The sequence below is a fragment of the Bubalus bubalis genome, chromosome 18 (assembly GCF_019923935.1).
Source record: "Bubalus bubalis isolate 160015118507 breed Murrah chromosome 18, NDDB_SH_1, whole genome shotgun sequence".
NCBI lineage: Eukaryota > Metazoa > Chordata > Mammalia > Artiodactyla > Bovidae > Bubalus > Bubalus bubalis.
This window is the reverse complement of record NC_059174.1, coordinates 15,613,740-15,632,127: the sequence shown is the minus strand read 5'-3', so window position 1 is coordinate 15,632,127 and position 18,388 is coordinate 15,613,740. Positions and strand designations below refer to the sequence as shown.

General features: G+C 36.2%; 1 protein-coding gene across 8 annotated transcripts in view; it reads right to left on the bottom strand.

Moving 5' to 3' along the window:
- The window catches only part of PHKB (phosphorylase kinase regulatory subunit beta), a 236,567-nt gene that overhangs the window by 129,967 nt on the left and 88,212 nt on the right, over positions 1-18,388 (bottom strand). For all 8 annotated transcript variants that reach the window (XM_025269801.3, XM_025269800.3, XM_025269799.3 and 5 more), the window contains one exon: positions 4,089-4,152. In XM_025269801.3, the coding sequence (XP_025125586.3) occupies positions 4,089-4,152 (64 nt within the window). The remainder of the gene's footprint in view (positions 1-4,088; positions 4,153-18,388) is intronic.

The window sequence follows — 18,388 nt, the reverse complement described above, 5'->3', positions numbered from 1 at the left end:
AATGCCATTCTTTTTTCTCAAGTTTGTTTTGGCTATTTAGGGCCTCTTGTGTTTCCATACAAATTGTGAATTTTTTTGTTCTAGTTTTGTGAAAAATGCCATTGGTAATTTGATAGAGATTGTACTGAACTTGCAGATTGTTTCTGGTAATAAAGTCATTTTCACAATATTGATTCCTTGTACCCATGAAAATGCAATATCTCTCCATCTTTTATGTCATCCTTGATTTCTTTCATCAGGGTTTTATAGTTTTCTGTACACAAATCTTGCTTCTTTGGTAAGATTATTCCAAGGCATTTGATTCTTTTTGTTGCAATGGTGAATGGTATTTTTCTTAATTTCTCTTTATGATTTTTCATTGTTAGTATATAGGGATGTAAGTGATTTATGTGTATTGATTTTGTATCCTGCAATTTTACTAAATTCACTAATTAGCTCTAGTAATTTTCTGATATTTTTAGGGTTTTCTATGTATATAGTATCATGTCATATGCAAACTGAGAGTTTTACTTCTTTTCTAATCTGGATTCTTTATATTTCTTTTTCTTCTCTGACTGCTGTGGCTAGGACTTCTAAAATTATGTTGAATAACATTGGCAAGAATGGGCACCCTTGTCTTGTTCCTGATCTCGGAGGAAATACTTTCAGATTTTCACCACTGAGAATAATGTTTGCTATTGGTTTATCATATATGGCCTTGATTATGTTCAGGTAGGTTCCTTCTATGCCCATTTTTTGAAGAGTTTTTGCCATAAATGAGTGCTGAATTTTGTCAAAAGCTTTTTCTGCATTTATTGAGATTATCATATAGTTTTTATCTTGCAATCTGTTAATACAGTATATCACATTGATTGATTTGCATATAATGAAGAATCCTTGCATCCCTGGGAAAAACAGAACTTGATTACAGCGTACTACCTGTTTAATGCATTGTTGGTTTCTGCCTGCTAGAATTTTGTTGAGGATTTTTGCATTTATGTTCATCAGTGATACTGGCCTGTAATTTTCTTTTTTTTGTGATGTCGTTGTCTGGTTTTGATATCAGGGTGATGGTGACCTCATAGAATGAGTTTGGCAGTGTTCCTTCCTCTGCAATTTTTTGGAGCAGTTTGAAAAGGACAGGCATTAGCTCTTCTCTAAATGTTGAATAAAATTCACCTGTGAAGTCAGTTGGCCCTGGGGCTTTAGTTTTGGGGAAATTTTTAAATCACAGTTTCAATTTCAGTGCTTGTCATTGGTTTGATGATAATATTTATTTCTTCCTAGTTTAGTCTTGGAAGTTTGAACTTTTCTAAGAATCTGTTCTTGTCTTCAAGGTTGTCCATTTTGTTGGCATATAGTTGCTCATAATAGTCTCTTATGATCCTTTGTATTTCTGTGTTGTCTGCTGTAACCTCTCCTTTTTCATTTCTAATTTTGTTGATTTGATTCTTCTCCCTTTTTTCTTAACCAATCTCACTAATGATTTGTCCATTTTGATTATCTTCTCAAAGAACCAGCTTTTAGTTTTATTAATCTTTATTATTGTTTACTTCATTTCTTTTTTATTTCTGCTCTGATCTTTATGATTTCTTTCCTTCTACTAACTTTGGGGTCTTTTTGTTCTTCTTTTTCCGGTTGTTTTAGCTGTAAAGTTATGTTGTCTATGTGATGTTTTTCTTGTTTTTTTTGCATTGCTATACTTTCATCTTAGAACTGTTTTTGCTGCATTTCATAGGTTTTCCATCATTGTGTTTTCATTGTCATTTGTTTCTAAGAATTGTTTATTTCCCTTATTTCTTCAGTAACCTGTTGGTTATTCATAAACATATTGCTGAATCTCCATGTATTTGTGTTGTTTAATCTTCATGTGCTTGTGTTTGTTACAGTTTTTTCCCTGTAACTGATATGTAGTTTCATAGCATTGTGGTCAGAAAAGATGCTTGACACAATTTCAATTTTCTTAAATATACTGAGGCTTGACTTGTGACCCAAGATGTGGTCTATCCTAGAGAATGTTCCATGTGCACCTGAGAAGAAAATGTATTCTTCTGCATTTGGATGGAATGTCCTGAAGATATCAATTAGGTTTATCTAATCTAATGTGTAATTTAAGGCTTGTGTTTCCTTATTAATTTTGTTTTGATGATCTGTCCACTGGTGTTAAGTGGGGTGTTAAAAGCCCCCTACTATTATTATGTTACAGTAAATTTCCCCTTTTATATCTGTTAGTGTTTGCCTTACATACTGAGGTGCTTACGCCTATGTTGTGTGCATAAATATTTTAAATTGTTATGTGTTCTTCTTGGATTGATACCTTGATCTTTATGTAATGTCTTTCTTTGTCTCTTTTAAGATTCTTTAGTTTAAGGTCTGTTTTGTCTGATATGAGAATTGCTGTGCTGTGTTTTGTTGTTCAGTTGTGTCTGAATCTTTGCAACCCCATGGACTGTAACCCGCCAGGCTCCTCTGCCCATGGGAAATTTCCAGGCAAGAATACTGAAGTGGGATGCTATGCTTTCCTCCAGGGGATCTTCCCAACCCAGGGATTGAACCCAGGTCTCCTGCATTGCAGGCAGATTTTTTACCATTTGAGCCACCAGAGAAGCCCATGAGAATTGTTACTCTGGCTTATTTTTGATTTCCATTTGTATGGAATATCTTTTTCTACCCTCTCACTTTAAGTCTGTATGTGTCTCTAGATCTGAAGTTGGTTTCTTGTAGATAGCATATGTATGGGTGTTTTTGTATCCATTCAGTCAGTCTGTGTCTTTTGGGTGAAGCATTTAAACCATTTGCATTTAAAGTAATTGTTGATATGGGGCTTACCAGATGACACCAGTTGTAAAGAACTTGCCTGCCAATGCTAGAGATGTAAGAGATGTAGGTTTAATCATTGGATTGCGAAGACCCCCTGGAGAAGGGCATGCCAACCCATTACAGTATTCTTGCCTGGAGAATCCCATGGTGAGAGGGGTTTGGAGGGCTACAGTCCATAGGGTCGCAAAGAGTTGAATACGAATGAAACAGTTGAGCAACTGACATTTTCTTAATTGTTTTCGGTTTGTTTTTGTAGGTTTTTTCCTTGTCTTGTGTTTCCTACCTATAGAAATCCCTTTAGCATTTGCTGTAAAGCTGGTTTGGTGGTGCTAAATTCTCTTAATTTTTGCTTATCTGTAAAGCTTTTGATTTCTCTATCAATTTTGAATGAGATCCTTGCCAGGTAGAGTAATCTTGGTTGTAGATTTTTCCCTTTTGGTACTTTAAATGTATCCTGTCATTCCCTTCTGGCCTGCAGAGTTTCTGCTGACAGATCAGCTGTCAACAGTATGGGATTTCCCCTCTATGTTACTTGTTGCTTTTCCCTTGCTGCTTTTAATGTTCTTTCTTCATGTTTAATCTTTGTTAGTTTGATTAGTATGTGTCTTGGTGTGTTTCACCTTGCATTTATCCTGTATGGGTATCTTTACAAAAATTGCTAAAGAAAATTAGTCTACTTCTTGATCCAGAGAAATAACCAGTATTATTGCATATTATTCTTTCCATTGACAACTCAGTCCATGATCACTTGATTAGGTACAGAAATCAGTTAAAAATTTAAGGCAATCCTCAGGGTTTCCCTTTTATCTCAGAGAAAATGAGATTTAGACAAATGAATACAGTCAGTTGAGGGTTAAGCTAGTATCCCAATTTCCAATTCCTTGGCTGCACATGTGAAGCAAATTTCCCCTCTGCATGAAATATACATCTATATACATTAAATTGAAACCAACAAGGGAATTGACAAGTAAAATATTTAGTACCTAATGCAAGGAATATATAAAAATGTTGAAAGTTGAACAAAAGACTAGAGAGAGAAGCTACTGAACTTGGAAAATGAAAATTCTTTATCAAGAGTTTTATTGTTAAATTAAGCAATCTTTTTTGTTAGAAAACTAAAATTTAAGAAGCAAATCATATTCAAAGGAAAGGTTGTTCAACCCTGGGCTGCTACATAAATTTCAGACATTCTCTGATCATGACGAATGAATTGGTTAATAAATGGCCAAGTTAATTAAACATGCAAATCAAAAAAATGAAGTTTGTTGTTGCTACTGCTGTTTTTTTACCTGGTTGCCAAAGAGGTTGAATCCATTAATTGCTTCTAGAGCTGCTTTTGCTAAGCCAACAGAGCTAGAAGAGAAAAGGGAATACTTTATAACTCTGATGTATTTGTCTATAAAAGAATAACTGTTATATGATGAATATTCACAAGCAGGTATTTTTATTAACACTTGTAACAACTTCCCAAGAATAATGTCTAATACACTTCAGTCTGACATTTCATTATGTTAATTTTTCTTCCTTATAGTTAGTGATCTCCAAGGAAAAATATTTCTAAGTTCACCATGATCTACACAAATGGTCATACTATTGATGGGAGTAGTCTTAATTCCAGTATCACTTATATTCAGTAACTCAAGGGAAAAAAATGATTATGTTTAGAAGAAAGTGTAGTATGATGATATTTGCATGGTAATATCAGGCTGGGCATCATCATTCAGATCAATGAATAGAGCTTTTGTCATGTCAATTCTGAGCCCTAGAAAAGATTTTGCATATCACACACTAGCCACAGAGTATGGTTTAATATACCCATTCGAATGCTCTTTGATTAAGGTCCAATGAAATGGCATTATTTTATGCTCACAGATCAAAGGATCATCATACCTCTGATTTTTTGCTATATTCTTCTGTTTGTAATAAAATGTATACTTCTTTGGCCTCTTAGATATCTAATAGTGCTGAAAAATGGGAAGACCCAAATTTCATTAAAAATATGAAACTGTCATCTTATAAATATCAACCTTTAAATATTTTAGATCTAATATCTAGTTTACTTATTGCAATTTTTTGTCTTCTTCTCAAAGCAACTGCATATTCCATTAATCATTTAAAATTAATGATCTGTCATCATTTCTCTAAAGCAGTGATTATTAAAGTGTGGTTCCCAGAGCAGTAGCATTACCTGGAAGCTTGCCAATTCTCACTGCTTTCTGGGAATGGGATGTAACAAGCCCTCCAGGTGCTTGAATGCACTTTAAATCTGAGAACCACTATCCTGAGCTATTCGTGTTATCACGATCTACATTTTCTATGGGCTGTTTACATGAAATGTTCTCAAGTAAGCATTAATTTTACTACAGAATAGTAACTATTTGGGAAACGTTTTAAAATACATGAATGGGAAGGAATATAGCCAATGTTTTATAACTTTAAATGAAACAGAGCCTTTAAAAATTGTGAATCACTGTGTTGCATACCTAACACTTACATAATATTGTACACAAACTATACTTCAATTTTTATAAAGGATAATTAATGTATGGAGATAGTGATCAGGTGGAAGGTACAGTGAGGAAAATAAAAAAATTGTATTTCAATGTCCTACCTAATTGACACACCTAAGAAAATTTTGACACATTAACTCTCAGGGGCCTATTTTAAGTATTAAAACATCTTGGAATTGATAAAACAATGCAGTTTATAGCAATAAAGTGAAATCCAGAAACTCAAAGATGAGCTAAGAGAAAGAAAAGATTTTTTTTTTTATTACATAAGTTAAAAGTACAAAGGTAAGTGACTCAGACTACAGGATTTTATCCACGGGTGATATAATCACAGATATAGAAAATCCTTCAGTTCAGTTCAGTCACTGAGTTGTGTCTGACTCTTGGCAACCCCATGGACTGTAGCACACCAGGCTTCCCTGTCCATCACCAACTCATGGAGCTTACTCAAACTCATGTCCACTGAGTCTGTGATGCCATCCAACCATTTCATCCTCTGTCGTCCCCTTCTCCTCCCACCTTCAAACTTTCCCAGCATCAGGGTCTTCCCAAATGAGTCAGTTCTCTGCATCAGATGGCCAAAGTATTGGAGTTTCAACTTCAACATCAGTCCTTCCAATGAATATTCAGGACTGATTTCCTTTAGGATGGACTGGTTGGATCTCCTGGCAGTCCAAGGGACTCTCAAGAGTCTTCTCCAACACCACAGTTCAAAAGCATCAATTCTCTGGTGCTCAATGGCAACCCACTCCAGTACTCTTGCCTGGAAAATCCCATGGACGGAGGAGCCTGGTAGGCTACAGTCCATGGAGTCATGAAGAATCAGACATGACTGAGCAACTTCACTTTCACTTTTCACTTTCATGCATTGGAGAAGGAAATGGCAACCCACCCCAGCATTCTTGCCTGGAGAATCCCAGGGACGGCGGAGCCTGATGGGCTGCCATCTATGGGGTCACAGAGTTGGACACGACTGACACGACTTAGCAGCAGCAGCAGCAGCAGCTTTCTTTATAGTCCAACTCTCACATCCATACATGACTACTAGAAAAACCATAGCTTTGACTAGACAAACTTTTGTTGGCAATGTAAAGACTCTGCTTTGTAATATGCTGTCTAGTTTGGTCATAACTTTTCTTCCAAGGAGCAAGCATCTTTTAATTTCATGGCTGCAGTCAAAATCTACAGTGATTTGGGAGCCCCCAAAATAAAGTCTTTCACTGTTTCATTGTTTCCCCATCTATCTGCCATGAAGTGATGGGACTAGATGCCATGATCTTAGTTTTTTGAATGTTGAGTTTTAAGCCAACTTTTTCACTTTCATCAAGAGGCTCTTTTAGTTTTTCTTCACTTTCTGCCATAAGGGTGGTGTCATCTGCATATCTGAGGTTAGTGATATTTCTCCCAGCAATCTTGATTCCAGCTTGTGCTTCTTTCAGCCCAGCGTTTCTCATGATATACTTTGCATATAAGTTAAATAAGCCAGGTGACAATACATAGCCTTGACGTACTCCTTTCCTGATTTGGAACCAGTCTGTTGTTCCATGTCCAGTTCTAACTGTTGCTTCTTGATGTGCATACAGATTTCTCAGGAGGCAGGTCAGGTGGTCTGGTATTCCCTCTCTTGAAGAACTTTCCACAGTCCTTAAGAATCAACAAAAATATACTATGTCGATGATACCACTCTAATGGCAGAAAGCAAAGAGGAACTAAAGAAACTCTTGATGAGGGTGAAGGAGGACAGTGAAAAAGCCAGCTTAAAACTCAGTATTAAAAAAACTAAGTTCATGGCCTCCAGTCTCATCACTTCATGGCAAATAGAAGGGAGAAAGGTAGAAGAAGTGACAGATTTCCTCTTCTTGGGCTCTAAAATCACTGTGTATGGTGACTGCAGCCATGAAATTAGAAGATAATTACTTTTTGGCAAGAAAGCTATGACAAAACTAGACTGTGTTAGAAGCAAAAATGTCCATATAGTCAAGGCTATGGTCTTTCCGGTAGTCAGGTACAGATATGAGAGCTGGACCAGAAAGAAGTCTGAGTGCCAAAGAATTGAAGTGTGGTGCTGGAGAAGACTCTTGAAAGTCCCCTGGACAGCAAGGAGATCACACCACTTAGTCTTAAATGAAATCAACAATGAATACTCATTAGAAGGACTGATACTGAAGCTCCAGTACTTTGGTCATCTGATGCAAATGGTCAGTTCATTGGAAAGACCCTGATGCTGGGAAAGGTTGAAGGCAGAAAGAGAAAACAGCAACAGAGGATGAGATGGTTGGATGGCATCACCAATTCAATGGACATGAACTTAGGTAAACTCCAGGAGATGATGAGGGACAGGAAGTCTGGCATGCTGCAGTCCCTGGGGTCATGAAGAGTCGGACATGACTTGGAGACTAAGCAACAACAAAGTCCCAAGAGACAAATTCACTATCAAAATTAATTTTATTTCTACATACTAGCCATAGACACTTGGAATTTTAATGTTAAAAATAAGTATCACTATAACATGAAATAACTCAAAATATTTTAGCATAAATTTAAGAAAATATGTGCAAGTCCTGAACACTGAAAAACATTTCTGAAAAAATTAAAAAGACCTAAACAAAGAGACATCCCACATTCATGAATTGGAAAATTGAAGATCATTAAAGTATCAGTTATCTTCAAAATGATCTATTGATTCAATGCAATCACAATCAAGTATCAACAGGCATTTTTTGTTAAAAACTGACTAGCTAATTCTAAAATAAATGTGAAAATGTCCTGGAACAGTAGAAAGGTTTTCTTTAAAGGAGAGCAAATCTGAAGGACCACTTCAGAGGTAAAAGAGCTCTACGATAATGCTGGTAAAAGAAGACATTTCTGAAAAGATACAAAGAAACTGTGTAGGGCAGATAGTTTTTCTTGGACTTAAAAAAAGCAAGTTATTCCTTAAAAAAACATGTTGAAGGACAACTTGATTTCATGACTTAGCATAAAGCAACAATTACCAGTGCAATATAGTACAGATCAGGGCAGACATGTAAATCAATAAGACAGTCTAGAAACAGACCCATATACATGATCAAACAGCTAGGTAAGTCAATGCGGAAAGAATAGCCTTTAATGGTGCTGGAATAGTAAAGTATCTATATGGGGAAAAAAATCTCAATCATTGCTTCATACTACACAAAAGTAATCTGAAATAGATCATAGACTTAAATGTAAAAGCTAAAACTATAAATCTTTTAGAACAAAACCTAAGAAAAAACTCTTCACAATCCTGAAGTGGAAAAAATTTCTAAGACACAATAACTAATCATAAAAATTTTGATAAATTAGACTTCATCAGAATTAATATCTGATCTTCAAAACATGCCATTAATAAATGGCATGCCATTTATTACATGCCATAATAAACATGCCATTAGTGAAATTAAAAGCCAAGTTGAATTCTGTAAAAAAAATTTGTAAAAAAATAAAAAACCCATATCTCACAAAAGAATCTAAAATATATAAAGAACTGTTACAACTCAGGAAGAATACAAACAACCCAATTTAAAAATGAGAAAAAGATTTTAACAGACACTTCAAAATGCAGATATATGAAAGTAAATGGTACATGAAAAGATGTTTAATAAAATTAGTCAACAGAAAAATACAAATTAAAATTACCACATACTCATAAGAATAATTTAAAAAATACTAACAATACCAAGTATAGATAAAGATGTGGAGCAACTGCAGTTTCTGCCATTTGATGGCAGGTATGAATGGTAGGAATGAAATGGTAGGAATGAAAAATGGTAAATTCCTTTCAAAAAACAGTTTGGCAGTTTCTTAAAATGTTAAAACACTTATTATACAACTCAGGAATTCTACTCTTATGTATTTTTCCAAGAAAAATAAAAATATATATTAACAAAAAGAGCTGTATTGAAATGTTCACAACAGCTTTATTTTAATAGCCCAAACTGTCAACAAACCAAATGCTCATCAACAGAAAATAAACCAAAGTGTGGTTTATCTGTATAATGGGATACTATTTGACAATAAAAAGGAACAAAGAACTGAAAAAAATAAATAAAATATATGAAAGGGAAGGTGGAGTAGACATAATTTTCCCTATTCCTCTAAGTACAATTATGAACCCCAGACATAAAATAAGAGACTTGCCTGTAGCTCAGACAATAAAGAATCTGCCTGCAATGCAGGAGACTCAGGTTCGATCCCTGGGTCAGGAAGATTCTCTGGAGAAGGGAATGGCAACCCACTCCAGTATTCTTGCCTGGAGAATCCCATGGACAAAGGAATCTGGTGGGCTACAATCCATGGGGTTGCAAACAGTCACATACGACTGAACAACTGCTACTACTACTACCAGACATAACATAAACAAATATAAAAAGGCTCAGAAAGATAGTGAGAAGGCAGCCTGCCTAGGAACCTCAGGATTCCAGGAACAGCAGTATAAGGAGTCTTCTGAGTTTCCCTTTTGCATTTTTTTTTTTTGCCTCATATATATACCAGACTTAGAGCTGAATAAACCAACAACTAGGAAATACAGGTAGATACATACAGAAAAACACCCAGCAAAAGCCAATGGACCAGGAAAAGAGCAGCCTAGCAAAATGGAAAACTTTTAGACCATAACCAGTCAAAAAAACTGTGACTCTATCCCCACCCACTCCGGTATACACTGAGTGGGGAATTTAGATTTCTATGTTCCTGAGACTATAATGAGGAACTGCACCCAACATCCAACCATCTCAATTGTGGTGGTGTCAGAAAAACCCAAGGACGAAATCAAGACTTGCATTCCCAAAGGATGGTAAAAAGTCTCCATTCTCACATCTCAGTGTCAGTGGATATCACATGGAGAGCCTAGACTTTCATTTCTACCCACCAGTAAACAGGTGAATTGCCCCTTCCTCTGGGGATGGCACCAGAGGAAATCCAGTGGACAATTAAAACTCACATGAATGCCCAACTATAAAGAGGCCACACCTTTTTCCTTGTCATGTAAGTGGAGGTCATCTGGAAATTAGTACTGAGGTAATAATACTTCTACCTCCCAGACAGGGAGGTATTAATTGAAGCCTACTGGGGAGCCAGACCTGATAACCCAGATCCAGTAGTAATGTAGAATCTCTATCTTGGGTGTCAACAACACACAAAAAACTGGCAGTAATGTGGTGATGTGTTTACCCTCTTCCCCTGCCAGAGTAGTGTCAAAAAAATACAACTAAAATAAAAATAAAACCCACAGTCTTATAATATCTTAAACGTTCATCAGTTCAGTTCAGTCACTCAGTCGTGTCCGATTCTTTGTGACCCCATGAACCACAGCACACCAGGCCTCCCTGTCCTTCACCAACTCCCGGAGTTTACCCAGACTCATGCCCATTGAGTCAGTGATGCCATCTAACCATCTCATCCTCTGTTGTCCCCTTCTCCTCCTGCCCTCAGTCTTTCCCAGCATCAGGGTCTTTTCCAATAAGTCAGTTCTTCGCATGAGGTGGCCAAAGTTTCAGCTGCAACATCAGTCCTTCCAGTGAACATCCAGGACTGATCTCTTTTAGGATGGACTGGTTGAATCTCCTTGCAGTCCAAGGGACTCTTTAAGTCTTCTCCAACATCACACTTCAAAAGCATCAATTCTTCAGTGCTCAGCTCTCTTCATGGTCCAACTCTCACATCCATACATGACCACTGGAAAAACCATAGCCTTGACTAGATAATCCTTTGTTGACAAAGTAATGTCTCTGCTTTTTAATATGCTTTCTAGGTTGGTCATAACTTTCCTTCCAAGCAATAAGCGTCTTTTAATTTCATGGCTGCACTCACCGTCTGCAGTGATTTTGGAGCCCCAGAAAATAAAGTCAGCCACTGTTTCCACTATTTCCCCATCTATTTGCCATGAAGTGATGGGACTAATTAAAAAAAATCACTCATCATATCTAGAACCAGAACTATTCAAAATGAATAAAATCTATCTATCTGTATCAATACATACTTATACTGAGACAAGAGAGATGTGAAAATTAACAAAGACTTTAAAGCAGCTGTGATGAAAAGGCTTCAGTGAACAATTATGAGTATGAGTGAAACAAATGAAAAGAAAAAGGCTCAGCTATGAAATAGGAAATCTCAACAAAGTCTTTAGAACTGAAAAATACAATAATCAAAACAAAAAGCTCAGAGAACAGGATGAAGGAGACAGAAGAAAGAATAGCTAACCTGAAAGATAAAACAATAGAAATTATCTAGTCTGAACAAAAGAGAGAAAATAGACTTAACAAAACAAATAAAGAGAATCTCAGAGACCTGTGGAAGTTTAACAAAGGTTTATCATTCATGTCACTGGACTTCCTGAACAAGAGGGGAAAAAAAGGACAGAGCTTTAAAAAAAAAAAAGCATCTGAAACAATGGCAGAAAATTTCCCAGTTAGCAAGTGACAAAAAGCTAAGTGAAACTCAAACAAAATAAAATAAAAATACCCTTTCAGGACACATCATAACTTCTGAAAACTAAAGAAAAAGAAAAATCTTTACAGTATCCAAAGAAAACATGTCTACAGGGGAAAAGCAATTAAATAACAGTGAACTGCTTATAAAAAAACAAAACCCAAAAAACCACAAAGCTAAAAGAATGTGACATAAGAGATTTTAAGCATTAAAAGAACTGTCAACCCAGAATCTTATACCAGTAAATATATTCTGTATATTTATTTATTTAAGCAAGGCATTCCCAGATGAAGGAAAAGTAAGAGGTCTGTCATAAGCAGATTTACCCTAAAAATATGGAAGTATGTTCTCAAAACAGAAAGGAAATGCTAGATAGTTAGAAAATGGTAAACAAATGGCAAATACAATAGGCTTTTCTCCTGTTGAGTTTTATTTATTTATTTATTTATTTTTTACTTTATTTTTTTAATTTAAATTTATTTTAATTAGAGGCTAATTACTTTACAATATTATATTGGTTTTGCCATACATCAACATGAGTTTTATAAATTATGTTTGATAGTTACAGCAAAAGTTATAACACTGTGGTTCTAAATGTATATGGAGGAAATATTTAATAAAATTAGATTATAAATGGGGGAGGCTAACAAAACACATATGAAGGTAAAGTTTCTATAATCCCTCTACCTGATAAAATGATGACATTAATACACTGAGTACATATGTGTATATAATAATACCTAGAGCAACCACTGAAAAGCCATAAAAAAGATCATTCAAAACCAGTATAGATAATCAAAACGGAATTCTAAAAAATGTTTTAGAACAGGAAGGTAGGAAAAAGAAAACAGAGAAATGAAAAAAAAAAAAAAAAGAGAGAATAAATACAAAAATAAAATGGCAAATGTAAACCAAAACATATCAATAATTACATTCAACGTAAAAGTCTAAACATGGCAATTAAAGATTGGCAGAGTTGATCTAAAAACATGACCCAACTGTATACAAGAAACTCTTTTTGAATATAATAATATAGACAGGTTGAAAGTAAAAGGATTTAAGAAAGAAGTATCATGTAACTATCGATCTCAAATGAAAGCATATTTTCAAGTCCCAACCCAAAGAGATAGTATTTGGAGATGGGGCTTTGGAAGGTAATTAGACTTAGATTAGGTAATGAACTAGGTCATGAATGTGGAGCCCCTATGAATGATGGAATTAGTATGCCTGAGTCACATAGCATGTGGGATCTTAGTTCCCTGACTAAGGATGGAACCATGCCCTCTGCAGTGAAAGCATGGAGTCTTAATCCCTGGACCCCCAGGGAAGTCCCAGGATTAGTATTTCTTTAAGAAGAGAGACCACAGAGCTTGCTTTGTCTCCCTCTCTGTCATGAAAGGACATGGCAAGAAGGTGACGATCTGTAAATCAGAAAAAAGTCCTCACCAGAGAACAGAGATGTCTGGCAACTTGATCTTGGACACTTTAGACTCCAGAATATATAAATTCCTGTTGTTTAAGCTACCCAGTCTATGGTACTTTTTTTTAGCAGGACAAATCAATGAATACAAGTCTATATAACAGGAGTATACATTTTTTTTTTTCAAGTACTCACATCAACATCAAGAGATCCTATCTTGGCCATAAACAAAATCTCAAGACTATAAAAGCACTGAAATCCTATTGTACTCTTTAATCACAATGGCATCAAACTAGAATCAATAGTAGAACAACAACAGGTACATCTGCCAACACTTGTAAAGAAAACAATATATACCTGTCTACATAATCCACATGAATGAAAGAAGAATCTCAAGTGACATAAAAAATACAATGACTAGAATGAAAATGAAAATATAACATCAAAATTTGTGTAGTATAACTAAAGTAGTACTAAAGGAAATTTACAGAACTAAATGTATATATTAGCAAAGAGAAAAGCCTCAAATCAATTATCTAATCCCAATGTAATTGAAGCTAGAAAAAGAGCAAAATAAACCTGAAGCAAACAGAAGGAAATAACACAGATAACAGAAAACAATGACAATCAATACACCCACACCCACCAAAAAAAAAAAAAAAACCAGAAAAAAATCAGTGAAACAAACAACTGATCTTTAAAGGGCTAAAGAATATTGACAAAAGCCTGACAAAGATATAAGACACAAATGACCAATATTAGGCAAAAAACAGGAGATAACACTACAGACATTGTAGGTATCAAAAGGATAATGAGCAAATACTCTGAACAATTCAACATACATAGATTAAAAGGAATGAATCAATTCCTGGAAAAGCACAAACTATCACTACTCACTCAATATGAAATAATTTGAATAGCCTCATTACTGTTAAGAAGTTGAATCCATAATTTTCAAATGGTCAAGAAAAACCCTCTCCATACCTATATGATTTCATTGAAGAAATCTAGCAAACATTTAAAGAAAAATTAACACCAATTCTACACAATCTCTTCCAGAAAATAGAGGGGGGAAAAATCACTTCAGAGTTCATTTAATTGAAGCTAGCATTACTCTGAAACTCCAGTACTTTGGCCATCTCATGCGAAGACTTGACTCACTGAAAAAGACCCTGATGCTGGGAGGGATTGGGGGCAGGAGGAGAAGGGGACGACAGAGGGTGAGATGGCTGGATGGCATCACTGACTCGATGGACGTGAGTCTGAGTGAACTCCGGGAGTTGGTGATGGACAGGGAGGCCTGGCGTGCTGTGATTCATGGGGTCACAAAGAGTCAGACACGACTGAGCGACTGAACCAAATTGAAGCTACCACTACAAACAGAGTAAATAAAGTAAAAAATAGTGATAACACCAAATGCTGGCAAAGATTCAGAGAATGACATCATACATTGCTAGTAGGAATGTAAAGCAATATGGGACTCTCAAAAATAGTCTTGCAGTTTCTTTAAAATCTAAACATGTAACTACCCACCAACTGAACTACTGGACATTCATCCCAGATAAGGTCATAGTCATTTACAACTATGTTTTCTTCTAAGAGTTTTATAGTTTTAGTTCTTACTATAGGTCATTGATCCTTTTCCAGTTAATTTTTGTATTATATACTGCACAAAGTAGGGACCCAAATTCATTCTTTTGTATCCAGTTGTCCCAGCACCATTTGCTAAAAAGACTATATTCTTCTCTATCAATTATCCTTGCAACTTTGTCAAAATCAACTGACCATACATGTATGGATTTCTTTCTAGATCATCAATTCTACTGCACTAATATCTGTATCTCTTGTTATACTTGTACCACACTATTTAATTATTGTAGCAGATTACTGTAACTATAGGAAGCTCATTACTGTAGTAAATTTTGAAGGTGCAAAGTGTGGATCCTCCAACTTTGTTCTTTATCAAGCGTTGTTTTAGCTATTCTGAGTCCCCTGCATCTCCATGAAAATTTTAGGATTAGTTTGCCAAATTCTAAAAAAAAAGAAAAAGATTTTTGAGATGGATTACACTGAACACCCCTGGAGTAGGAAATGGCAACCCATTTCAATATTCTTGCCTGGGAAATTCCATGGACAGAGGAGCCTGGTGCTATATAGTCCATGGGGTGGCAGAGAGTCAGATGTGACTGAGCACACACTGAACACAGGATATCTTTCCATTCTTGTATGTGTTCTTTAATTTTTTTCAACAAGATTTTATTGTTTTTGATGTACAAGTCTTGCATTTCTTTTGTTAATCCCCTCTACTTTTAAAGTGAGGAAACTTAAGTTCTGAGAGATTGAATGTAAGTAACTTTCAAATGCATCCTTATTTTCTCTTTGGTGAAAACTCTGTTCCCTACTACAATATATGCAGACCATTTTACCCTGGTTCTCAAGAACAACTAAGTGAATAATCTGGCATTGCTTCCCAGGTGACCCTAGTGATGAAGAACTCACCTGCCAATGGAGGAGATGTAAGAGATGTGGGTTTTATCCCTGGGTCTGGAATATCCCTGGGAGGAGAGCATGGCAACCCATTCCAGCATTTTTTGCCTAAAGAAACCCATGGACAGAGAAGCCTGGAGGGCTATAGCCCAAAGAGTCACAAAGAGTCGGACAAGACTGAAGCAACTTAGCATGCACACACTGCTGACTCAAATCTGCAGTCCAGCATTTCACTTTCGGTGAAGAAGTACCTCACACTTCCACAGGTTGAACAAATTTCAAAACAATCCACATGATACTCGCTAGTATACTTTAGAGAAGGGGCATGGTCTCTTTTCATAGCCAAAGTCACTTTAGAGAAATGACAAGGCCTACAACCTGGAGAAACAAAGTCCAAATGAAGAGTATATGCTAGTTTAAAATATGTCTGCCAAATCTTTGCCTTCTATCAAAAGGTGGAGTCTAATTCCCCTCACTTATCTTATTGACTCTAACAGATAGGATGTAGTGAAAGTTATGCTGCATGATTTCCAAGGCTAAGTCATAAAAAGATACAGCTTCCACCTGGCCTGTGGGTTTTGGGACACTGAACCTTGGAACCTAGCTACCACAATGTGCAGAATCTGTATGGAAAAACTTCATATAGGTCTTCCTGCTGAAGTCCCAGTCAACACTCTGATACCCAAGTGAGGAAGTCTTCAAAGTTGACTCTAGCCCCAGCCACAACTGATGGCATGAACATGAGACCCTAAGTATGAACCACCGTAGTTAGCCTAGTCAACCCCCTGAACCATGAGAGTTAACAATAGTAAAAGATTGTTGTCTTGCTGTTTTATGCTTCTAAGTTTGGGATGCGTTACTTGAAACAGTAGGTAGCAAGAGAAGAACCTAAGGCAGGTTTCTAACCGTACATGCACCCAGCACAATCATACCTAGCCTTGAATAGTCCAAATGGAAACCAAACAGTACCTGCATAAGAATTCTAAAATCTTAGAACCTAAGGGTTAGAAGAGCCATAGGAATCATATACTCTGACAATGCACGCAAAAACATTCGCTGCCAATTTATTTTATTGCTTAAGGATGTGTTGTCAATGCCCCGGGAGTTCTCCGTTAGTCCCCAGTGCATAAGGTTCTAAGTTTTAAAATGGTGCAGAAAGACAGCCGAGGGATGAATTTGGAAACTGTCCTCTAAATAAAGCACTACAAAAGAAAGAAACATTGTATCTGGATTATAGTAAAGGTCAAGTTCTTACCATTTCAGTTTTCTTTACCAATGCAATTGGTTGAATAATCGGACTTAATTGAAATTCACAAATATCTTAATTTATTATTGACTGGTTATTTAAATCTTTGGCAACAGCAAGCTATTTATGTGACTATTACCAACAGAGCATTCACCAATTTGGTTCTTTAAAAGTGTTACCTTACATTTACTTATAGGAACTAAAAGAAAGTGTTTACCTGGAAGATAGTTTTTAATAAAGTGATTTATTGCATAAATGAAAGCTTCTCTAGAAAAGATAATGGGTTTGGACTAGGTGATTTAAAACCCACCATGGAATCCAAAAGATTAACTGGCAAGCATGGAAATTAAATTCACAATCTCATATTCATTAACATTATGCTTTAACTCCCTGAGGTGCCCAATCATACTTCCTGAAAAAAAAAGACTTTACAGTACTATGGTTTTAATGGATGTTCATGAATTGTTCAGTACAGGAAAAATACATAAAATGAAGCAGAATGGGTGGATAACTGCCTGTATTATAGCTCAATGACTAGAACATCAGAAATGACTTAAGAAGAGTAAGTAGTTACTTTAAATAACAAGTACTGTATGAAATAAAATGGTCACCAAAAGTATCTTAAACTGAGTAAAGTGGTGCTATGATGGTTACTTATCAGATATTTTAGTGATAGCCTTCTTTATTGGAAAAGCCTAGAGAATAGAATATAAAATTGTATTCCCCCCTACAAAACCCCAATAATCTTTCCTTCTGGATATATATCTATTATGGGCTTCCCTGATAGCTCAGTTGGTAAAGAATCCACTTGGACTGCAGGAGACTCCAGTTCGATTTCTGGGTTGGGAAAGATAGGCTACCCACTACAGTATTCCTGGGCTTCCCTTGTGGCTCAGCTGGTAAAGAATCTGCCTGGAAGGTGAGAGACCCGGGTTTGAACCCTGGGTTGGGAAGATCCCCTGGAGAAAGGAATGGTTATCCACTCCAGTATTCTGACTTGGAGAATTCCATGGACTGTATAGTCCATGGGGTTGCTAGGAGTCAGACACGACTCAGCAACTTTCACTTTCATACGTATAATAATCTTTCCATTTGGGCATTGTTGTTCAGCTGCTAAATCGTGGTTCAGCTGCTAAGTCATGTCTGACTGTGCAACCTCATGGACTATACAGTACACCAGGTTTTCCCTGTTCTTCAGTATTTCCCAGAGTTTGCTCAAATCATGTCCACTGAGTCAGTGATGCCATCCAACCATCTCATACTCTGTCATTCCCTTCTCCTCCTGCCCTCAATCTTTCCCAGCATCAGGGTCTTTTCCAACAAGTCGGCTATTCGCATCAGGTGGCCAAAGAACTGGAGCTTCAGCTTCAGCATCAGTCCTTCCAATGAATATTCAGGGTTGATTATATATCTACATTACTATGTTATTACAACTTTCCTTTTTGCTTTCCAATAGCCAAAAAATTTAAAGTTAGG